The following is a 25,252-nucleotide window of genomic DNA, read 5'->3' as shown; positions in this document are numbered from 1 at the left end:
TTCTATTTGTTCAGGTGAATACGTCAACCAGGCTATTGAATTCAGGCCAGGACACATGGAGAATAAACCACTTAACCATATTAACCACCATTTCTTCTTATTCAGAATGGAAAGAACGTGAGATTTTAAAAATTTGAATGTGAGAAAAAGGAAAACTCATAAGCTGTTTACACCAGTGGGAAACCCTGTAATCCTGTACCTGCTGTGCAGTTTTCTAGTCTGTAGTGACTCCAATAGCACCATACTCACCATGGCAAGATCGGAGCAACTCGGAAGAAGGACAGTCCTATGATGATCACTTGTCCTATAGTGTCAAGTATTTCTGGCCACATGTCCATGTCTTCACCACAGATGCTCCCCTTACAAGCACGACTCAACACGTCTCTAACCAGCTTCAAAACTGAGTTAAAGACCATATTGTTTAGGGAAGCGTTCCCAGGGAGTCTGTGTTGTTCTGATGTTTGACTCAATACTGGACATTTGCTGTTTTTAACTTGTTTCTTATGATGTTTTCAATTTGTTGTTTTAACTTCTAGATTGTACGCCATAGGCAGGCTTTTATATATTCTTACTTGGTTCTGTACAGCACCATGTACATTTAAGGTGATTTATAAATAAAGCTGATAATAATAATAATAATAATAATAATAATAATAATAATAATTGGATTTTGCAGGCAAACATGGCATAAAAGGAAATGCCTTTTTCTCTGGAGTTTTGGAGAAAAGTCCCACATTGCCTGTGAATCCCGAGGAGCATGCCCAGGCTGTAGCTGCTACAAAGTAAGTACAGTATGGGGTTTCACCCTGGTCCAGACAAGCCCATAGGACACCCTCCCCAATTTTCTATAGATGGTTAGCAATGATCTGCAAATGAAACTTAAGCCAAATTGTGATGATTTAGGCAAATAGTGATATTTGCATTCATTTAATATATTTATCTGGAATAAACATTATAACAAAGAGAAACGATGAGGAGGGAGCCTTTAAGCTAACCAGAAAGGCCTGCTGGAGTGGGGAGAGTCACAGTGACATCCTGGCCCCATTGAAGCTGTTAATCGCTACCTCCTGGTTTGCATAATCTTTATATAATAAATCACAATTGCCTCAAGGGAGACATTTTGTATTTTTTAAAATGCCCCCAGCAAATTTAGAATGTATATCATAATGCATGCTTTTTAAGTTGGATTAGAGATTGGATCCTCTTAGTAGATGATAAAATGATGTATATTGAAGGATGTGGTTCAAATTTAGGTCAGCATGCAATTTGGAAACTGATTCATAAGAATATAGTTTGTACCCTAAAGAAAAATATACCCCTGAACCCAGAATTATTCTTGCTGAATATAATTGATGGAATACAGGACAATTTGGTTCAAGATGAATTAAGTACTTTACTATATATGATAACGGCTGCTCAATTGATTTAGGCAAAAAATTGGAAATCTAGCAGAACTCCAACAATAAGGGAATGGTCTTTGAAGCTGAATGAGCTAGCAACTTCAGACATGATATCAATGACAAAAAGTAATAGAACCTTGCAACAATATGAAGAGAAATGGGGTAAGATTTCAATATTATGGGAAAACAATTATAATGATGTATGATTATCTATTTCAATATTTTTTTCTTTCCCTCTCTTAGGTATATTTTACTAAGTGATATTTGTATATGTATGTAATTCTTTATTTGTCTTATAATAATTAATAAAAGCATTTTAAAAAAGAATGTTAGTTTGGGGTGACACAAAGCTGTTTTAGTCATTAAACCACTTTAAATCTTATCCTCTGAAAGATTTATGTGATGGCTCTGAACATAACAGGCATTGACTCTTCAGAGAAATTTGCCAAACTGCCAACATTACCCAGCTTAAAGACAGAAAGTAACCACTTTCTCCACTCAGATGTGCACTTTAAGGTGTACATCCCAGTACCACAAGTCCAGAAGGAAGAGTATTTTATGATTTTTGGTTGTTGGAATAAAGATATCAATTTTGTGGATTTTGGATGTTAATGTACTTTAAGGTGGTGAGGAAGTCTGGTAAAGCTTCTGGACACTAGACTCTGGCTAAATCTGTACTGCAGAAATAGTGCAGTTTGACATTGCTTTAATCTGTCAGAGAGTTCTGGAGCCACAATAAACTATAAATCACAGACTTCCATAGGATGGAGCCATGGCAGTGTCAATCTGCATTATTTCTCCAGTGCAGAGTCCACCTTCAAGAAGAGTGTTCAAAGTGAAGACACTAGTCTATGATGTATCGTTCCATAGAAAGTGAAGAAAGCTGGTGGAGGGAGGAAGATCAACTCATCAGAAATGTGGTGCTGAAAGAGAGTTCTGCAGATACCGTGGACTGCCAAAATGACCAGAAAGAAAGAAAGAAAGAAAGAGGGAGGGGTTCCAGGAGCAAGAGCAAGTACATTTCTATACCACTTATCAGTGCACTTAAGCACTCCCTAAGCAGTTTACAAAGCGTAAGCAAATCAAGCCTGAACTCTTCCAAGAAGCTAGAAAGACCAACCTGGGGCTGTCATATTTCTGACACATCATAAAACAACAACTCATATAGTGATACTGGGACACAGGCTTATCTACTGCCGCTTTATAGTTTTTTTCCACCCACGTTTGTTGGAATTTTTTAAAATTATGAGCATAAACAATAATGAAGGCAATAAATATGAACTGAAACAGTCCAGAGAAGAGTAGCAGACAAATCTAGGTCACTACTCCATGCAGTTTAATTGACACACCACTAATTTATTGCTTGCTGGCCTGCAAGCAAATGGTGTAATGGAGGCTTGCAGGTGTGTGGGAGTATTACTGTGACTAACAGCACGGATATTTTCAAATGTTTAGGCTTCAACCACCACTCATGTCAGAGAAGGACAAACCAATTGAAGATATTTTGAAAGACTTGAAACCGTTTATGGACCTTTTGAGCAATAAATAAAATTTAACCATGTATTAATTTGTGGCTATGCCTACTAGCAATTTTGGTAGGATTATATGGTTATCTATCTGTAATTGAAATGGTAGAATAATATATTTTGTCTTTCTTTTCTTTTGTTTTGTTTTTGTCATTACAGTATGGACTTGGAGGCTCAGAGACCTTTTGTGTTTTAGCTAGTTAGTTTATAATGCTTTAGTTAAAAGTGTTCTAGTGTTTTAGTATTACTGCGTGCATTTTTAGTTTAATATAGTTGTTGCCGTGTGCCTTTTAAGTTGTTTCTGACCTATCATATGGGGTTCTTGGCATTATTTGGTCAGAGGGGGTTTGCCATTGTCTTTTTCTGAGGCTGAGAGAGTGTGACTTGGTCAAGGTCACTCAGTGGGTTTCATAGAATCATAGAGTTGGAAGAGACCGCAAGGGCTATGCAGGAAATCTAAATCAAAGCATCCCTGACAGATGGCCATCCAGCCACTGTTTAAAGACCTGGGTTCAAGGCTGAACCTTGGTCTCCAGCATGGTGTAATGGTTAGAGTGTTGGGCTACGACTCTGGAGACCCGGGTTCGATTCTGTAACAGTGAACAGTGATCAAATTATCAATGGGGAATTTAATTAGCTCAAGGTCACAAGAGGCGGCCTGTTACTACACCTCAGGGATCACCCCTTTGATCTGTATACCAGGAACTAGAAATCCAGAAATGAGGCAGAGGCTTTAAGTACAATCAATGTCTCTTTTATTGGTAACAGGGATTCAAACACACACAGGCACATACGCACATGCATTCATACAAGACGCAAGAAGTAACGTGTTAGATGTGGAATAGATAATAGGCTTTTCTTACTCACCTGATGAAGAGGTTCTATCTTGGGAAGTCCAATTTGTGTGAGGGTTTGTAAGTCTGCTTAATATTTAAGGCTTAGCAGACCAGGTCAGAGAGACTCTGACTTCAAACTGACATAGATTTTGGCTGCAAAATGACTTGAGAGCAGCCGGTGACTGACCTGAGAAAGGCAGGCAGCAGCTGAGAGTAGCTGACAGCAGCACATCCCTAAATTTAGGAGACCTTTTAAGGGTTTAACAGGGTCCCGAGACAAAGGGCAATCAGTCTTCTAATGAACTGTTTGAAGTGTATTTCACATCTTAGGTCCATGTTTTGATCTCACCAAATGTCTCCACTAGAGTAGGGACCCAAATGGCTATGCAAATGCCATTCCTTTGATTCAAATGGCTCCCTCTCAATCACAAAGAGAGACACTTCCTTAAGACATCTGCCTGATAGCAGCTTAGCAGCTCCTGGCACATCTCATCAAAGCTGGGAAAGGAAATTCGTTTACATATCAAAACCCATGGCTTCCCCTTATTTCAGTGGGAACCTGTTCTTTAGATCCCATGCTAGGGCCATACAGCTACTCAGGTCAAGATGCACTTTTGATATCAAGATGCAGGTCAGAGCTTATCATTTAGATATATTAAAAAGGTGCAGATCAATGCCTATCAATTCCCAGCTCAGCCATGAAACGCACTGGGTGACCTTGGCCAAGTCACATTCTCTCAGCCTCAGGGGATGGCAATGGCAACCTCCTCTGAACAAATCTTACCAAGAAAACCCCATGATAGGGTTGCCTTAGGGCCATCATAAGTTGGAAATGACTTGAAGGCACACAACAGCAACAACAACTCCAAAGTCGTAGTCGAACGCCCAAATCATTACCCTACTTTGGCTCTCTATAATTTGTTTGTACAAAAATTAATCAATGCACATTTCGGGGAAAGCAACGGCAAACCCCCTTTGGACAACTCTTGCCAAGAAAACCCAATGACAGGGTCGGCCTAAGTCAGAAACGACTTGAAGGCACACAAAGACACACTCGTATTTAAAAAGTGACAAACAAAAGACATCTGGGCAACTAGGATCCTCCTAGTGCAGTGCTTTCCAAACTTTGGTCTTCCAGGGGGTTTGGACTTTAAACGGTTGGTCAAACTGACTGGGGATTTGGGGAGTCGAAGCCCGAAATGCTTGGTAGGCCAAAGAGATCTTGCCGCCCCTTTGAGACTAACCGTAAGAAAGAAGTGGGCAGCATGAGCTTTGCTAGACTTTAAGTTTTGTACTTCAGTTAGTCTCAAAGGGGCGGCAAGATCTCTTTACAGACTGATTTTACAGCTATATCTTTGGATTCTGTCACTCGGAGCCACTGTGCCTAGGCCAATGGTTTCCAAAACTCTGGCTTTCCGGAGCCCATATGCATCTGAGAAAGTAGATTTGAGTCTAGGAAAGCTCCTGCTGCCAACTTTGTTTCTGTGAGTCTCAAAGGTGCATGCAACAAGCTCTCTCTGCAGACTGATTCTGCAGACTAACAGGGGGCTGTATCTTTGCATTCTCCCTCTCTGGCTTTCCAGATGTTTGGGACTTCAGCTCCCAGAATCCTAGGCAGTTGACTAAGGTGGCTGTGGCTTCTGGGAGCTGGAGTTCAGAGCCTGGTGCTGAGGCTGTGACAACTAGCTCTGCTGCACACTAGCACCTTCCACCCAGCAAGTGGCGATGGAGGGCAGCCTTTTTCCTCTCCCTAAAAAGCCTAGTAGGAAGCCCTCCTTGTGCCAAGGTTAAAAATGACACTCTGGGACGTCACTTCCCACCCGAAAGAGGCTAGGCCCCTCTGGCCCCTGGTAGCCTAGCTGGAGCTGGTGGCACCCTGAGGATGGGCATCCTGCATCCCAGTGCCAGAGGGAGACAGGAGGGGTCCTTTTTGCTCTCCCAATGAATGCAGCCCTCTTCTGCCTCTGCTGCTCCCTTTCCCTCCTTCAAAGGGGATCCTGCAAAGAAGGGGCTTTTCTAGGCTGATCTCTGCAGATCGTTTCTCTCTCTCTCCAGGATCCGCTGCTGGAGAGGGTCCCTAAGGCCAAGGAAGGAGGACCAAGGGGTCCCATCATCCAGGGATCCCACCCTCCGCCTGGCACCGACCCATCGCCGCCTCTCCTTTGTTCCAGAGAAGCAGAGCCAAGGGCTGTGGCTCCAGAGCCAAGAGGTAAGCAGGAGGTGGCTAGGGGGGTCCTCCTAAGGCCAGGAAGGGACTGGCTAGCCCAGCATCCCCTTCCAATATGTCATCTGCCAAGTGTTTCTAGGAACAGAAAAGTCAGAAGGTGAGGAAGGGACTGGCTAGCCCAGCATCCCTTCCAAGGAGCCCCCAGCCAAGTGTTTCCAGGAAGAGAAACGTCAGAAGGTGAGAAAAGCACTGGCTAGCCCAGAATCCCCTTCCAAGAAGCTCCTAGCCAAGTGTTTCCAGGGAGAGAAAGGCCAGAAGGCAAGGAAGGGACTAGCTAGCCAAGGATAACTTGGTTCATAAATGCAGCTCTTAGGGTTCAGGGGACCAGCTGCCCTCCTTTTCCAGGTCCTGTCCTCCATTTCAGCCTCCTGTCCAGGAGGGATTCCAAAATACCCTCCATATGGCACAGGACTAAGAAGCATGGAATTTGATTTCTATGAATGTTTTTAGCTTTGATTTGGTCGTACATTTTGCAGTGCCTTGTCCTCCTTTGCAGTTAGGAGGACATCTGGTCACCCTGTCATTGGGCCACCTCTTATCAGCTATGATTTTGTCCAGTGTGCAAAGAGATCTTGTAGCACCTTTGAGATGAATTGAAATAAAGACTATGAGTTGGCAGCATGAGGTTTCATAGACTTCAGTCTAGTTCCTCAGATCCAGTGTCATTTGAAAGTAAACCATGTTTGTTGGCGTTGTTAGATGTTGGGGCAGCAAGGGCCCTCCACACTGGAGAATTAATGCCATTTGACACCACTTTAACTACCATGGCTCAATGCTGTGGAATCCTGGGATTTGTAGTTTGGTGAGGCATATAGCCTTCTGTGCCAGAGAGCACTGGTGACACAACAAACTACAAATCCCAGGATTCTACAGCACTGAGCCATGGCAGTTAAAGTGGTGTCAACCTGGATTATTTCTGTAGTGCGGATGCAGCCGCATCAGCTTCCCCTCCTCATGACAAAATTGTCATCCTTGGTTGTCTAGTATGGCAAGACTGTTGTATGGAGAACACAGGTGCGCTGTGCCCTGTCTCTTTGGTTAATCTTGATACCATCCTACCCTAAAGTCTTTAGGAAAGAAGAAAAGTCTCTCCTTCCCTCCTTCCTTTGCTTTCTTCACACCATGTAATGTTTTAATAAACATCTGTGCTACTTCTCATATTCATCTTTGGCTGCATGTGCATTGCAGAAATAATCTGGTTTGACACCACTTTAACTGCCATGGCTCAATGTTATGGAATTCTGGGGTTGTAATTTTGTGAGCTATTTGGCCTCCTTTGTCAGAAAGCTCTGGTGCCAGAAGAAACTACCATTCCCAGACATAGCATTGAGCCATGGCAGTTAAAGTGGTGTCAAACTAGATTATTTCTGCAGTCTGGATGCAGCCTCAGTCACGCCACCTCACACCCAACAGAAAAAGTTCCAAAGTTTTTAGCTTTCCCTCAGTATTTAGTCTCAGCTTGTAGCCAAGAAGCTGGTTTATTTGAATTTATTTTTTACCAAAACAAACAAAAAAGGATCCCTGCAAGTTAAATATTTTATGCTTGAAAGGAGAAAAGTAACCTAGAGGTCTCTTTGGCATGCTGCTTTTTGTTCATGCATGTCACATTTACATGGAGGATTAGTCCAACTTGGGGACAGAGTAGCTAAACATCACCACCTGATTCTAGCAGTAGTGTAAACTGATTTTAGATTAGAATTATTCTTCTTTCACTGTATGGGTCAGAAAAACCTATCTTGCTTCCCTGCCATTGTTTCTACCCTATGAACATCAAAGCAATGGGATGAAACTGGCTGCCTTCACAGAAATATTGTGTATCCACTTTTCAGTAAACCCCGCTCCCTCTGAATTCCATGGATCTGAGTTGTGCTTAAATATCTCCCCCAGGCATCCTGCTAACAGAATACAAAACCCAATCTTATGTCTGCTCAGAATAATCCACATTGACATTAGTGTGACAATGTGCAATTAATTGCACAGACAATTGTGGCCTAATTCCCCAGTCATATACCTACATACCTGAAAAAAGTTCTTATTGACCTTAGTGGTGTTTATTTCTGAACAGACAGGTACAGTCGGCCCTTCTTATACACAGATTTTTTTTATACACGGATTCAAGCATCCACAGTTTGAAAATGTTCAAAAAAAGTATAAATTTAAAATATCAAACCTTGATTTTCCATTTTTATAAGGGACACAATTTTGCTATGGCATTATATTTAATGGGACTTGAGCATCCACGGATTTTGTTATCCACGGGAGATCTTGGAACCAAACCCCAGCGTATGACAAGGGCCCACTGTATAAGAATGTGTTATGGGTCTAATTATCATTAATTATAAGATGCTCTGAATTCCAAGAGCTTGATCATGCACAACAAATTCCCAGCTATTAGTATGACTGTGTAAAAAGTGATTTGAATTAGAAGAATAATTTACACAGGCTAACATTCTCTAATTCACTTTCCTTTGTTTGATAGGATGGAGAAAAAGAAAGTTTTAATGAAATCTAATGTCGCTGCTTCCAATCTCCTGAAAACATTACATTCCCTTTATCGGGTTGGCCACTTCTGTGATGTGACAATACACACAGAACAACCAGGAATGCAGGGGGAATTCCTTGTGCACAAGGCTGTCTTAGCAGCTTCCAGCAATTACTTTAAAAGCCTGTTTCTCAGTGATGAGATGCTGAATGCCAAGAATTGCAAGGTAACCCTCCAGGGTGTTCAAGCCGAAGAATTTGTTTCCTTCCTAACGTTTGTCTACACAACAGAAGTAGAAATTGAAGTGGACAGACTGCAGCAGATGAAGGAGGTTGCTGAAAGACTTGAATGCCAGGACCTGCTTGATGTGTTTGAAGAAATGAAGAATGCTGGTGGCAACTCACATTTGAGGTTTAATTTGAGAAGACGTAAAAATGGTAGGTCTCCCTGGAGTGAAGCAGAACAAACAGAAGACAAAGAACAGAATGACCCGTCCCAAATTTTGTCAATGCCTATCAGGTGGAACCTGTGGGACACAAAGAAGCAAACAAAACTATCAGCTCCTTGTGATATTAATGAAGGCAACCCTGAATATAGTCCTGAAACAAGGATCGTGCTTGTAAAATCTGAAGAGGAGCCGGAAAGCATAACCACACATAACCAAGTAGACCTGCTCGAAGGTCACACCACAGAAGACACCAATAAAGAGGAAAATAGGACCAACCATCCTTTACCAAATCAGGTGGATTCCAAAGAAACCCTAATAGTTATAAACAGGATACTGCCTGGCCAAAAGGGAGTTCTTGATGAAACCAAACTCAGGAAGTCACCACGCAATAATACTTCAAAGGCCTCGCCTCAGTTATATGTCTGTGACAAATGTCATCGTTCCTTCCATTTTGCCAGGAAGTATCAGGCACATATGGAACTGGAACATGACACACATTTGATTATTAAATATGGCTGCAATTTGTGCGACCAGCTCTTTTCCAGTTGCCAGAATCTAAAGCAGCACAAGCTCACCGTTCATAACAATGAGCGATGCTTCCCCTGCTTGTTGTGTGACAAAAAGTTTAAGCGGCAGAAGGATATCAATGATCATATCCGGAGGGTGCATGAAAAGAAACGGAAACCTCAACAGTGCCCCCAGTGTGACAAGGTCATCAGTTCTAAATGTGGACTGACTGTTCACCTGCGCACACACACAGGCGAGAAACCTTACAAGTGTGAATGGTGCCCAGCAAGTTTTGCTCAGAGATCTGCCTTTAATACTCATGTAAGGTAATGCCTTTTAATGTGCTTATTTCACAGTATGGGAAGGCAAGGTTCTATTTTATTTTACTTTTATTTGTTGTTGTTTTTAATCCATCTCTTTGATGGTAGAAATTTTTTCCTGACAACAAAAATTCATCATAGAACTTTATTTGCCAGTGAGTTCTTGTGTGCGGCAGTCAGATTTTCGCAGTGTTGAGCAAATATTTTCTAAGCCATATTTAAGTAGTTATACTAGTGCAAAGGATTTACTGCATGGTTTGAAGGCCAAATCATATAACTTAAAGGCAGTATTATCACAATTCCTATATTAACTAGGTTTCTTCTGTATCAGAGCCTGGACAACTTGTGGCTCAGACCATTCTAGCCAGTGAGGCTGCATCCACCCTACAGAAATAATTCCATTTGACACCACTTTAACTATCATAGCTCAGTGCTATGGAATTCTGGGAGTTGTAGTTTTGTGAAACATTTAGCCTTCTTGAGCAGAGAGCTCTGGCGCCATAACAAACTACAGTTCCCAGAATTCCATGGGATGGAGCCATGGCAGTTAGAGTGGTGTCAAACTGGATTATTTCTGCAGTGCGGATACAGCATGAGACAAGCTATGCTTCTCACAACCAGCTCTTGCAAACTGTCACATAAGATTGCAATTCTCTGGATTGCTAAAGTGAACCTTCCAACAGATAAGCTTTAACTTTCCACTGAAGGAGACACAATGATAGGACCAGGGTTTTTTTTTTTTTATAGTACATTTCTGTACATGTTTGTTCAAAAGTCAGTCCCATAGGGTGAACAGGTGGAGAAGAAACATGAAAGAATAATTTTATGTATTTGCTTAAAGCTGCCAGAATAAGTGGAAAGATATGACCAAGCTATCACAGGAAAATGGCTGATGAAGTTAAATGATTTTGTCAAAGTGGACAAATCGACAAATTCGATTAAAGAAAGGTTACAGAATAATTGTAGAAAGAAGTGAGAACTGATAGCTGATTTTATGAGAAAATATTGGGGGTAGATAGAAATTTTAGGATTTGAAAAATAATAGAATGGAATAACATGTAGAAGAGAATGTTACATATATATTGGAAGCAGAAGAAAATTCTACTTGTCAATTTACAACTGTCAGCTAATAAATTAGTAGTCATGTCTCCCCTGCTTTTTTCTGTCTTTGGTTACCTTATTATTTTGTTTAGCTAGTTAGTATGTAATTTGCAGAAGTAGTCACTCTTAGGTTTGTTATTGCATGTGTGTAGTTTCACCTTTTATGTTATTTCATAATATTGAAATTATGTATCTATAAAATTATTTGCAATAGAAAAGTCAGTCCTATTGAGTTTTATGGTGCGTGCTTCTAGGTAAGTAGCTGTGGGATTGTACCAGAGAAGCTTTGTCAATGGGTGACATCAGAATATGGTCTTGATTTAAAATGTAGATTATTTGTGGCTGTGATTTGGACATACAGAAAGAGGACAGCTAACTGTTTTTACATGATTGTTACTACTACTATTATCATCATCATTATTATTATTCATCTTCATTATCATAGTCTTCATCATCTCATAACTTTGCCCCCAACAGAAAAATACATGAGTCCAAGCAAGATGGGAAACTCCCTTCAAGTTACTGGATGATAAACTCGCCAACAGAAGGAGACAGTATTATAGATGGTGAAACAGGCATGAATAACAAAACATCTCATGAGGTAGCAAGTACAGTCTTGCAAAGAGTAATTGGGCACAAAAACACTGAGGAACCTGAGGGGGAATCCAAGAATTCACCAGCCGTGGAAAGGGAGTCTGACAATCAAGACGAAAGCCCAGGGGACACTGCTGAAATGAGTATTAAAAATGGGGAAAGTGATGAATACAGGATTGTGGTTATAGATGGCAGTGTTAAAGGAGAAGAGGAATGTGAAGCAGAAGTAGATGACAGTGAAGATCAGGATGTGCTTTCTTTAGCTGACGCTGACAATGATCCTGATTATCAAGAGTCAGAAGAAAGCAAATCAGACACCGAAGACAAAATAAGCCAAGATGAGATAGCGAAAAAATCTGCCTATGTCATAGCATGCCCCAAATGTGATGAGACATTCATATCACGGAAGAAATACGTCGACCACTGCAAAGATGTCCATGATTCTTTGCCTAGTAAAGTCTATCAGTGTGACATCTGTAACAAGTCCTTTATGAGTTACAACACTTGGAAAGAGCACCGAGCCTGTGTTCACTCGGAGGTCAGGCAGTTTTCTTGCACCCTCTGTAATGCCACCTTTAAAAGAAAGAGGGATGTGAGGACACACAACATCCGGAAACATGAAGGGAGAGTGAAGCGTCCCCTCTGTTCTGTCTGTGGAAAGATCCTTAGTTCCAGAACTGCGTTAGTATTCCACATGAGGACCCATACAGGGGAGAAGCCATATCAGTGTGGCATTTGCAGTTCAAAATTTGCTCAACCTTCACAGCTCAAGATTCACTCCAGGTCAGCCTTTTACTGTCTCATTTTTCTTACCTCTTCTGCATGCATCTATTCGATGTGTAGGAAACATGTGTTTCCCCAGGTGCTGTTGATCTGAATCAACATAGTCAAAAGGTTGGGATGAAAATATGAGTTGCAATCTCATAGAATATGAAGGTCTGGCTGTTCCCCATCCTTAGTCTGCCACTTTTGGTACTTGATCATCAAGGTAGGAATATGTGGGAAGTGGGTTATATGTTGCAAACAGAAATATCGCTTTATTGCTTTTCCACCTCCTTATCACATGGAGCTTTACCATGGGCAAAACGTTCCTGAAGTGTTTCTGAAGCATGAAGGTGTGATTGTCCGTTGCACTTCTAAAACATCATTGAGGCATTTCGCTTCTCTCCCATTGTCAAAACATTTGCGGAGCAGCCATTTTTTGAATAACAGGATCTTCTGTTACACAAAAAATGACTGCTCCATGAACACGTTAATAATAGGAGAGAAGTGGGACTCCTCAGTGACATTTAGAAGCACGACGGACGATCACACCTTCGCGCTTCAGAAACGTTTTGCCGACGGTAAGGCTCCATGTGATAAGGTCCTTAGAGTTCACATCCATTCATCAGGTCTGCTGATGAGCCCCATTTGTGGAACTGCAGATATTTTTTTCCAATTATATCACAAGCTATATGCAACATATGGACAACATAACTTAAAGACCCATTCTCCCTGCTCTTTTAAATCTTGATTTTGCCTGATGGAGAAACTTGAATATTTTGAAATCTTGCACATTGTTTTGCATCTTTTTGATGCAACATGATACTTTCCTGTGTTTTCTAGGGTTCCCCCCCCCCCCCATGTGTTTGTAGATGCCTTTTCGTTCCTTTAATGCTGTCTTTCCACAGGTGTTTTACAAAAGTTCTTGAATTTGTTTTTTCTATGTTTTATAAGCAGGATAATTATAAGGAATAAGAATTATATTCCTTATAAAACAACATTATAAAGGAGTAAAGAGGGATGCTGACTTTCTTTTGTCAACTGAGTCTTTTGCCTCGAGTTTTTCATATACCTTTTTGCATTATCCTTAGAAACATATGGGTTGAAAGAACCCAAAGTTCATTTAATCCAAATCTCCAGCTAAGTCAGTATCCTTTGAGTGAATTCCCTTCTTTCCTGTCTGTTGCTTTGTGGGGGATATTGGCAAAGTATATGTAATAGTCACTCACTCGGAAATGTCGCCAGTGAGATGTAGAATTCAAAGACATAACTGTGTTAGTCTGGAAAATCAATATGCAAAGGGATCTTGTAGCATCTTTGAAACTAACTGAAAGAAAGCTGGTAGCATGAAATTTCATATTCTGTGAAAACTCGTGCTAGCAGTTTCTCTTTTTTATTTACTCTTAAAAGTGCTACGCGATCCCTTTTCATGATGAGATGTAGTTACCAATACCTTCAAACTCTTCTCAATATAGGTCCCATACGGGGGAAAAGCCCTATATCTGTGACGAATGCGGGGCCTGCTTTGTGGATAAAGGCAAGCTTACTAGTCATAAGAGATCACATACAGGTAAGCCTTTTAAATGTATTTCCTAGTTGTGGCAAAAGACAATGTTTATGAATGCCTCATTCTGACTCTTACTCATTAGTTACTCAGGCACAGTTATCCTCCTGCCACTGTGCTGATTTCTATATTGCATGACTATCTTTACAAGATTTCTGTAGCATATTAGATAGAGAAAAAGCTGTAGGTAAAAGAGGTTCAAATTATGAATGCTAGGAAAAGAAAGAAATTAAATTCTCTTAGGAAAAAGCTGGAAGATGTCTTAAATTCTTTTTGGAAACCTCATATGGAAGAGAATAGGATAGCACAGTAACCAAAATTGTTCATTGATTCTTTTTTTTAGGAGAGCGTCTCTTCAGATGTGATGTGTGCGGAAAACATTTTGCTACCAATGAATATTTAAAGTGTCATAAGCGCTGCCACATGGGAGCCAAGCCATATAAGTGCAATGTCTGTGGGAAAAGCTTTGGTCTGAGAGCTTCATTAGCCCAACACATTAATGTTCATGCAGGTAATCAGTGCTGTCTGGAAGGTGGGGGGAAATGGAGATAAAAGATGTGCAATATGGTGTCACCACATGTTTTGTTCTACAACTCATGTCCAGCATGTCCAGTACAAGGGATGATGGGAATTGAACCCCAAATAGTGGGAATCATAGAGTTGGAAGAGACCTCAAAGGCCATCAAGTCCAACCCCTTGCCATGCAAGAACTCTCAGTCAAAGCACTCCTTACAGATGGCCATCCAGCCTCTGTTTAAAAACCTCCAGAAAAGGAGACTCCACCACACTCTGAGGCAGCATAGAGAGGCATAAATTGGATAAGGCCTTGTTACTGAACATTTTTGAAGGAAATGATCACTCATTTTGTTCTCATATAGTGTGAGATATATGGGTGGGCAATGTCTAGATGGTGGGTCACATGGACTTCCTTCATCTGTTTTTGGAACCTTCATCCTCCTTCCTCCAAGGTTCCTGTTGCCACTGCTGAGTTGCTACTACATCGAAACTGCAGGAGAAAGCAAGTCTTTCCCTTTACAAGGATGGGAATCATGCAGCCCTCTAAGTGTTGTTGAACAGCAACACCCAGCATTCCTTACCTTTGGCTATAGTGGCTAGGGCTTTTGGGAGTTGTAGTCCAACATCATTTTGTTAGCTGTTTGCTAATTACTTTTTAAAAAGTAATTTCCAAAGTTCTCCCTGTCTTAATCAGCCGGTGCATTAAGTCAAGGGAAGTAATTGCATGCTAACTGCACAAGAACCAAGGCTTGCTCTGCTCTCATTGCTGGTGTTTGTGTATTCAGTCTGATGCAGGTTGTGAGCTGTTTGATGCAGCTGAGGTTGGCAATTGAAATGGAATAGCTGTGGTTGCTCCAGCTCTTGAAACTGCCATCCTCCTTGCTCTTCACTGACCCTCACATTCATTTTTCATCTGTTGGAACACAGAGATGACAAGCGTCAAACTTTACACAACTTTCCTCTATTAAAGTTTGCCTCCAGATGACCAAAAAAAATTCTCTGGAATAAAAGGGCTTTAGCCACACTGCAGAAATAATCCAGTTGATGCCACTTTAACTTCCGTGGCTCAGTGCTATGAAATTCTGGGATTTGGAGTTTTGTGAAACATTTAGCATTCTCTATCAGAGAGCTCAGGTGCCACAATAAACTACACTTCCCAGAATTCCATAGCATTGATCCATGGCAGTAAAAGTGCTGTCAAACTAAATTATTTCTGCACTGCAAATGCAGCCCATGTTTTATACTTGTACAAAGAGATCCACGTGGCATTTTCTTCATCTCATAGTATTTCCTAGGGCTTCCCAGAATTACCAAGGACTTCTTATTCCCATTCCCGAAATTGGTTTAAATTAACCCAGTACATTCCACAATGAAATATGTCTTCAATTGCCTGATTATTTGTACTCTCTTGGAAGATGACTGCCATCAAGTAAAAACACAGCTATTGTTTCTAGGACTTAGGTTCAAGAGACAGCAAGCAAGAGAAAAAGGAATGTTAGCACTGAAATAAAAGGATAATAATTTAACAACTGAAATATTGATAAAGAACTTCAACTATAACTCCTGAATTAAAAAAAAAAGATTAAGTAAAAATCAGTTTCTGAAATGTTCCATTAGACTGGATGTGACACATGATTGGCAGGAGGAGAAAGGAGAAGGAGGAGGATGAGGGAGTGAAAGAAAGCCAGAATATTTCAAGAAAGGGACTGGGTGCAAACCCATGAATATGCGGTTACAATGGAGCAGCGGGTTGGAAAATCTTAATACTGAATTTTAAAAAAAATCCCTATCTGGAGGCACCCATAGAAAGAAAGGGCTTGCCATGTAACTGGTAATATAGCAGGGGTATTTGTCAGGGACGTAGCTAGGATTTTAGGAAGGGGGGGTCCAGACTAAGTGCCACCATTATAATGGGGCTTGGGTGTGGCGGCGCAGCAGCACACATCATTCATTTTTCTAATGGAAGGGGAGGGTCCGGACCCCAAGAACCCCCCCCCCCCAGCTTGGCTACGTCCCTGTATTTGTGACTCCAGAGGGTAACAGTAACTTGTTCTGTTGCTTTTCTTATACACAATATTTTTCTCTTTAATCACTGAGCTGATCCAATTTTTATTTTTAATTATTATTTTGGTATTTATACCCTGCCCTTCAGCCCTAAAGGCTATCAGAGCAGCTTACAATTATTATTTTTAATTAGACGGTTTGGGTTGAAAAGCAGAATAAAACTACCTTCTGGAAATAATGCAGTTTAGAAACAAACTCTCACACTTGGGAAGTTCTGCTTGTGTTTCTTTCCAGAGACGCCTCCTTATTTCTGTGAGCAATGTGGAAAAACGTTTACTCAACAAGGAGCCCTGAAACGTCACCAGCGGATTCACACTGGCGAGAAACCATACAAATGTAGGGCTTGTGAGCGAACCTTCACAGATATGTCTACTTTGAGGAGACACGTCTTGGTATGTTCTCTGGCGTCTTCATGCCCTGAGTGTTTATTGAGACTTTCAGAAAGTTTAGTGTACTCAACAGTCAGATTCCCTCTCCTCCTCCATCAACACTTGTCATGTGGCACTGTGTTATGAAAGAGAAAACAAAAGGCATGGCTGTCTTGACAGAGAACTCTCATTTGTGATTTGTGTCTTGCATCAGGCATAGGCAACTTCCTCATAGCCAGGAATTTGCACTAGACACCCTCCAACCTATACTGCCACAGTTGGGAGGCTGCCACCTCCTAACATTTCTGCCCACCCAAATTGATGATGAAATTTGGTAGCAACTGTATAGTTCTGTCAGATCACCCTCTTGCACTGCAAAGTTCTACAGACCACTGCCAATTTTTTAATGATGTGGTTCTGTTGATGATGGAATAGAAAGTGGGAAATTCCAAAGAAGAGTTATAAGGCCTATTATAGACTGCCTAAATAAAGCTGCTTCGGGTCTTTTTGGAGGTATGCTGTTTAAATGATGCATGCATCCTAAGAATCCGGAAGCTGCACTAAAGCTGCACTCCAGTGCTTAGGAATGGAGTGTGGCTTTGGCACAACCTCCGGACTCTTAGGACCCATGCATCATTTAAATAGCATACCTCCAAAGAGACCCGAAGCAACTTTATTTTGGCAGTCTGTAACAGGCCTTAGTTCTCCTTACCTGCCCTTGGTTTACACAGCTTAGGAAAGAAGAAGGATCTGACATTATGTTCCAGAAACTGCTGCTGCTACCCCGGGGGGAAAGTGTGTTTCAGTTGGATCCAGGAGAAGTTACTACTTCATTCCCACTGAAATCAATAGTACTTTAAATTCCACTTAATTTCATTTGGAGTAAATCCTGTCCAACTTCTTCTGGATTTCCGTAATCTCTTACGCTGGTACAACAATGATCCTAGTTTTGCTATTGAAAGGAGCTTTCAGAGCAAAGAGGCCAAACTTTGTAGTAAGGGTAATCTGCTTGCCTCATTGCAGAATGCATGACCAGGCTCCCTGAATTATTAATATGTCTTCTGGAAAACATGCACAGTTGGTTACTCGGATAATCATCTGGTGCTGATACTGTTTTTGAAAGCTTTCAGACTATTTCAGGGAATGTTACTATTTTAGCATAATCATCTTAGAATTGCATTTATAAAAATCAGCCTGTGTGTTTTCTTCCCCTGTCGTAGGTCCATGATCGGAATGCTCACTGGAGGAGTTTCTTAATAGACCTTACTGTCAAAAAGGACCGTAACTGGTCCAAAATAGAGACTGTATCTAACATCTCTACGAGAGAGGATTCCACTTCTATTGGTTCTGGTGACCCTAGTAGACTTCATAAACCTGAGAGCACAAGTGTAGAAATGGCAGAGGATGTATCATGTAATAGTAGTATGAGAGATTCTGACCATTCCCTTACACATTTGTAAGCATTAACTGTCAGTGTACAAGCATTTCGCATGGTCTCAAGATGTCCCTCTTGTAGGAACATCCTCCATCTGCCCACATGTTCTGCAGATAAACCACGCTAGCCATTTCAGCATCACTAGATGGGAGATTCAGCCTCTGGGCATCTCAGAGCTTAACGTGGATATGCTTTGTGCAGTTCCTCTGTGTGCAAAGGCTGAATATGCCCAGCATGAGGTTTTATAATTAAGTACAGATATATGCATACACACAGTTGAAGGAGTCTAAACAGTGGTGGCAGAGGGAAATGAAAGTACAGACAGTGAACTTCACAGTGACTATTTGCAAAATAGTTTTTGACATTCTGCCACTGGATAAGCCAGTTGTCTTATGCAGTAGGATATGGCAGTGAGAGGGAGGTTTATCCTGACTCAGGCTGCAGGAAATTGAGTTGAACTTTTTGATGAATCATAAGCTAAGAGTCTGTCATAGTAATCTCCCCCTTAATGTTCCTTTGCTTCAGAACGACCACTTTAAAGTTAGTCAAAGTGTGTTGTTGTGGATGAAGTCTTCCATTAGTTTTTAAATATTACCATTTTTAACATTAGCTTTGTGTCCATTTATTATTTTGCGTAGAGACTTGATTGTTTGCCCTATTTAGAATGCAGAAGGGCATTGCTAGTAAATGATAGCATGTATCACACTGGAAGACGAGGAGATGAATGCATCCCTGATACGGGAGGGCTATGTAACAGCACAGTTCACTGTTTGGTTGCAGGAGAGGCTAGCGGATCCTGTGACACAGGTCCAAAACACATTGCAGAAATAATCCAGTTTGAAACTGCTTTAATTGCCCTGGCTCAGTGCTAGGAATCCTGGGAATTGCAGTTTATTATGGCACCAGAGCTGTCTCTGACAGTGAAGGCTGAATGTCTCACAAAACTATAGTTCCAAAATTCCCTAGCATTGAGCCAGGACTGTTAAAGCAATCTCAAACTGGATTATTTCTGCAGTATGTTTTGGACCAGGGAATCCATTCCAGGTTTTAGTCTAGATTTCAATAGAGCTATCCATAGTGCTGAATTCTTAACCCCAAAACTAGTTCAGTACCTTGGCTGCGCCCTTTAATGTTCTATCTAAAGCCTGAACAGATTGACTTTCCCACTGACACTGAAGTTAGCAGCTGCCCTTGGTTTGATGGCATGCTTTGGTTGAACACTATTACTGGAGGCATGTGTGGCCTTGGCATCTTGGAGTGTTCTTCATTAGTTCCAGGCAGAAATAACCTAGCTGCAGTCATCTATGCTCTATATACTACTTGTATGGATTTCTGCAATGCTTTATATGTAGAGCTACATTGGAAAATGGTCCAGAAACTAGAGAGATTAATAGGGACTGGTTGATACAGGAGATTATCGCACAGTTCTTCAATAGCAGGATAGAAGCAGGATTGAAACTATAATCATGGGACCTTATCACACCACATCATGGCAAGGCATTAGGTATCCTGTAGTCAATCCATGCTTCTGCTGCTGCTTGCAATGAATGGGAAAATCCCGTGAATAGCTGTCAATCCTGCAGAATTCAAAGATATAGCCATGTTAGTCTGTAGAATCAGTATGTAGAGAGAGATCTTGTAACACCTTTGAGACTAACTGAAAGAAAGAAGTTGGCAGCTCTACGAAAGCTCATGCTGCCAACTTCTTTCTTTCAGTTAGTTTGAAAGGTGCTACAAGATCTTGAAGTATGTGCCACCGGTTATTCAGGGGTAATTCAGAGAGAAAGGGTTTTAAACTGGTTTCACTGCACCCCTTCCCATTGCTAATGAACATAAGACTTCTTACAGCTGAGGAGGTCATCCATCTTGGGCAGAAGAAAGAGGATTTAAAAGGCTTTCACTGCATGGACACACACATGCACACACAGCATTCCCATTGAAAGCAAGACTTCTTAGTGCTGAGAAGGCAACCATTTCTTCTGGGGCTGTACAAACGGGATTTAAAGGGCTTTCGCTGCACACTCTCCAATGCCAAAGGCAAGGCTACTTTACTGATCAAGTTCGGCTAGCTGATGAATAAATGGAACAGTAGTGTAATAAAGATCCATAGCGAACCTGTTATCAGTTCTCAATTGCATGGTAATGCAGTACGAATCACTGCTGTTTCCAGTGTTTAAAAAGCTGCAACAGCATCAGGAAGAAATATCTGTGCGATAACCTCCACAGACATTGCACTACAACAGTGCTTTTTTATTTGTACAGTAGTGGTTTTCAGTCCCTTTCTGGACCATGTTCAAAGGGCTGCTGTTAACTTTTAAAGCCCTACATCGCTTTGGCTGGATTAGTTTACCTGAAGGATCACTTTGTTTTTATATCTGCCCATCAATGACCCTTTGGTTGTCCTATATAATGCAGTGAGGTGATTTTTTAAAGGGGTGATCCCCTGATAAAGTAATGATGTCCCCGAAGATGCAAGGTCTTTTCAGCATCTGATGGATCTTTTTTGTTTTCTGAGGCCCTTTGAATTAGCAGCATCATTCAGCTCTCAGAACAAATTGTTCCCCTTGCTGGCCATTATTGCTACTACTGTGTTAATATTATGTTGCTCCGTGTTGTTGTTTTATGCTTCTTTCTTTAGATCATAGAGGGGTTTTTATATGTTTGATTGCATTTGTTACTAACCTCAAAGAGTTTTGTGAACTATCCAGAGAATTTGATCAATTTTGGCAGCATAGAAATGGCAGGGGCGGGGTGGGACCAGACGAAACAGATTTAAATTTTCCTAAGTCCCATGTAAATGTGTCCCCCTCCTCCTCCTCTGGAGAGAGGCACTTCTAATTTCAGAACGGAAACACTGAAACAAAACACATTTGAAATTTTCGTTCAGCTCTTTATGAATTTACTAATTTATATTGCATGTGGTAATACAATAGTGGACCTATTTGCTTTGGTTTCCTTTGGGGTTGTTTTTTTAATGCCATTGGTTTCGAATACATTCTTTTGTAAAGGTCATTTATTTTTCAAATAAATTACTACCGTATCAGGTTTAGTGTCACCATGCATATGTCTGTGCATATATTTGTTCATCCAAAACCCATAGTGTGGCTGAAAGAAAATGCATCCCAGGGCTTCAGTGCTAGGCAATCCTGGAAACTGTAGTTTTGTGAGACATTTAACCTTCTCAGTCAGAGCTCTGGTGCCACAATAAACTACAATTCCCAGGATTCCCTAGCACTGAGCCAGAGGAGTTGAAGCGGTCTCAAACTGGTTTATTTCTACAGTGTGTTTTGGACCGTTGTAACTTGGATGAGATAACAATCCCATTAAAAACTGCTCCTGGTTGGGTTCTCACTTTAGAAAAGGCATGGGTGTTCGCAACCCTCCAGCTATTTTAGGACATTATCTAGTATCAGCTCCAATCAGCATAGTCAGTGGTGAGGGATGATGGGAGTTGTAGTCCAAAACCATCTGAAGGGCCCTAGGTGACACCCATGAGAGGCAAGAGTGTGGTGTACTGGTTTCAGCGTAAGACTAGGACACTGGAAAATGGGTTTGATCTCCTGCTCAGCCATGTAAATACATTCTCTCAGCCACAGAAAACCCTGTGAAAGTTTCGCCTTATGGCAGGATGACCAAATGTCTTCACCACAAAGGAGGACAAGGCACCACAAAATGTAGGACATTCAAGAAGAAATGTTGGCCATGACCAAATAAAAGCTCAAAACACTAATCGTGCTGCTTAGGAGATTATCACACCAGGGCCAATGGCACAACAGTCACGCTATTTGACGATAATGGAAGCATGGCGTTATATCGATCTATATTTTCACACAGTCAATCGCGCGACAATGACGAGATAAGAACGACAGAGAAACACAATTCTAGCATTGCTGCAGCATTGTCAAATGTTTCATGCATGCTGTTTTGCACATGTCTGAAAAGCATGGTCATGTCCTGAACAGAACAAGATAAAATTGATATGTTTCAGAACATTATTTTTTATACAGTTCAAAGAAAATCATGCCCTACACCTCAAAGTAACATACACTCCTAAACCGGTCATGGCAATGAAAATGAATTGCGTGTACCTAAACACACTCTGGGGGAAGGTCCCTGATTGCCTCGCAACAGTGCAAACAAAGCGTTATTGGCCTCCGTGTCTTTGCGTTGGCGTGAATGAACTGTTATCAGCAAGTTATTCGTGGAGATTCCCCATGAAATAAGACATTACCGGAGTATTTAATCTCCCTATTGCTGCATGGCCAGAAGAAGGAGAAGCCTGCCTGCACAAAATATATCCTCCCCATCATACCATCTTTACTAAGGAATGAAACAACATGCAGGCATCTGACTAACATCTTCAATTGTTTTTTCCTCTCTCCTGTTTGGTTTGTGACATCTTGCCTGATGAAGAAGCTCATGGAGCTTCGAAAGCTTGCAGCAAGGATATTGTGCATTTCGGTTGGCCAATGAAGGTATCGCTGATGGATTTTTGATTGCATTTGTTAAATGACTACCACGGCTACCCCTGAATGAGTCCTTTCTTGGTCTGGTTCAAAATGGAGGGCATTTTGGAATTCCTACTGGATAGAAGTTTTGAAATGGAGGACATGTCCTGCGAAGAAGGTCCTCTCTGGTTGCCCTGCCTTAGGGTCCTGTTAAGTGTGAAACAACTTGAAGGCACACAATAACAACAAATATATATATGTGTGTGTGTGTGTGTGTGTGTGTGTGTGTGTGTGTGTATTTATATATATTTATATGTGATGTGTGTTTGTGTGTTGTTATCGTGTGCCTTCAAGATGTTTCTGACCAAAGGTGACCTTAAGGCAAGGTGACCAGAGCTGCTCCTCTATAAATATTTATATATTTGTACCATTTAAATATAAATATCTATATGTGTGGGTGTATTTGTGTGATGTGAGAGAGTCAACATAGTGTAGTGGGTTTTTAAAAAAGCTTTATTAATTAAAAAACAGCAATTAAAAACAATAAACAAATGCATTCTACCACAAACATGTTTAGACATCAGGGGAATCATTTATACAATTATTACATTCTTCTAATAATTACACATTTTAATATTTATATCTCTACTTATATTTCTCATATTTTTCTTTTACTATACGGGTTTCTAGTTTACGTCATCCTTACCACCTAAGAAACCCTAACACATACCATGTTTTCATATACATTTCTAACACTCTTGAAACCTTAATGCTTTCTAATACAATTCTAAGCACAATAATCCTGTTTCAACCGAGTGTAAACGGTGTAGTACTAGTGCTTGGAGTATTGGACTACTAGGACTCTGGAGACCTGGGTTCGAATCCCTGCTGGGCCATGGACTCCTACTGGGTGACCTTGGGCGAGTCACACTCTCTCAGCTTATTATCATGTCAAAAATGGTCTGTTTCAGCCTTTGTCATGAGCCCCTTGGAGCCAGATGGCAAGCAGCAATGCTCCCTTTCCGCCACCAGAGGGCGCTCCAGGACAGGGAAGGATAATGGGGTTTGCACCAAAGCCTAGTCAAGGGGCCGAAGTGCGCGCTTTTAGCCACAGGAGGGCGCCAGAGAGGAAGGAAATCGCACATTGCAAATGCCATCTCCAGAGCAAAAGGCGAATCGCGAATCGCGTTCCTTCCCGCAACGCCGCCATTCCGCCACCAGAGGGCGCTCCAGGACAATGAGATTTGCCTCTATATGTATATTCACACATATACAGCATATACACTGTGTGTGTGTATAGAGAGAGAGAGGATTATATATAGGTAGATAGAAGCATATATATAGGATTATAGAATATATATATATATATATATATATATATACTGTATATATATATAGGGATGAGGACTGCCAATGTGAGGCAGTGGTTCAATTGTGGAGCTATGGCCATGGAAACCCGGTGGGAAACCTTGGGCCAGAAGCCACACTCTCTCAGCCTCCTCAGAGGACGAAGTCAATGGCAAAACCCCTCTGAACAAATCTCCCCAAGAAAACCCCATGAATCAGGAGCAACTTGAAGGCACTCGGATTTGCATCTCTGTGAGGCATTTAGCCTTCTCTGTCAGGGAGCTGAACTACACATCCCAGAATTCCACAGCACTGAGCCATGGCAGTTAAAAGCGGTGTCACACTGGATTACTCCTGCAGTGTGGATGCAACTTGAGTCGGTCTAATGGCTTTGCCTGAACTGTATATATTTCTGCCCTGCTTTCATAAAAAGTGAGGGGTTTGTGGAGGCCACTCGACGTTTTTTCAGGGTCGGTGCAAGGCCACGAAGGGATGGAGGAGGAGGAGGAGGTACAAAATACACAGGTGCCTCCTCCTCCTCCTCCTCAGACTCTTGGTTACCAGCGCCAGAGAGGCTGCTTCTGGGAATTGTGGTTCACCAGCTCTGCGGCGGGATAGTCTTCAGTGAGAATGGAAACTCCATTTCCCATAAGCCCCTGCGGCCTTGCGAGAGAGGAGGGGCTTAGCGGGGCTGTCAAGGCGACAGCGAGACGGGAGAGAGGGAAGGCGGCCAATCAAGAGACGGAGACGCGTGACCGGCGTCCGCCTCAGCCAATGAGAGGCCGGGTCTGGGCGAAAGTGAGAGGCTTTTGTCAAAGGCAGGGAGGAGGGAGGGTGACCAATCAGGAGCCTCAAGGGAAAGCCATGGTCTTCTGAAGAAAATCGCCAAGAAAACCCTGTGGCAGCAGGTTTGCCTTAGGGTTGCCACAAGTTAGAAACGCCTTGAAGGCGCACAACGCACACAGATCTCATACAGGGGCAGCTGTGTTGGCCAGTGGGCAAGTTCAAACAAAACCCCACTAAACAGTGATGCCTTTATTGGCCAACCCAAATGCACAGTGTACTTGTTGCAAGTGTTCAATGAAATGCACAGATATAGGATGGGTGACACCTGGCTGAATGAAACTACGTGTGAAAGGGATCTAGGAGTCCAAGTAGACCACAAGTTGAACATGAGTGAACAGTGTGATGCGGCAGCTAAAAAGGCCAATGCTATTTTAGGCTGCATCAATAGAAGTATAGTGTCTAGATCAAGAGAAGTAATAGTGCCACTGTATTCTGCTTTGGTCAGGCCCCACCTGGAATAT

At 41.7% G+C, this 25,252-nt stretch overlaps 1 protein-coding gene across 3 annotated transcripts; it reads left to right on the top strand.

The window, feature by feature from the left end:
* The first annotated feature begins 5,629 nt into the window (after positions 1-5,629).
* Positions 5,630-21,205, top strand: LOC149305258 (uncharacterized). 3 transcript variants are annotated; one of them, XM_089477872.1, is made up of 7 exons: positions 5,630-5,971; positions 8,469-9,752; positions 11,325-12,224; positions 13,679-13,773; positions 14,111-14,278; positions 16,582-16,739; positions 17,936-21,205. In XM_089477872.1, the coding sequence occupies exons 2-7, from the start codon at positions 8,470-8,472 to the stop codon at positions 18,173-18,175; spliced, it is 2,844 nt and encodes a 947-aa protein (XP_089333998.1). In that variant the 5' UTR covers positions 5,630-5,971; position 8,469; the 3' UTR covers positions 18,176-21,205. The 3 variants fall into 3 exon arrangements, with proteins under 3 accessions (XP_089333998.1, XP_089333999.1, XP_089334000.1); XM_089477873.1 differs by lacking the exon at positions 14,111-14,278; XM_089477874.1 differs by lacking the exon at positions 16,582-16,739 and having other exon boundaries at positions 17,936-17,961.
* Positions 21,206-25,252: the final 4,047 nt, after the last annotated feature.

This window comes from Sceloporus occidentalis, unplaced genomic scaffold, assembly GCF_023333645.1.
Source record: "Sceloporus occidentalis isolate IW3139 unplaced genomic scaffold, rSceOcc1.0.p SCAF_12, whole genome shotgun sequence".
Taxonomy (NCBI): domain Eukaryota; kingdom Metazoa; phylum Chordata; class Lepidosauria; order Squamata; family Phrynosomatidae; genus Sceloporus; species Sceloporus occidentalis.
The sequence above is the reverse complement of the archived record's forward strand: the minus strand, read 5'-3'. Positions and strand labels throughout refer to the sequence as shown.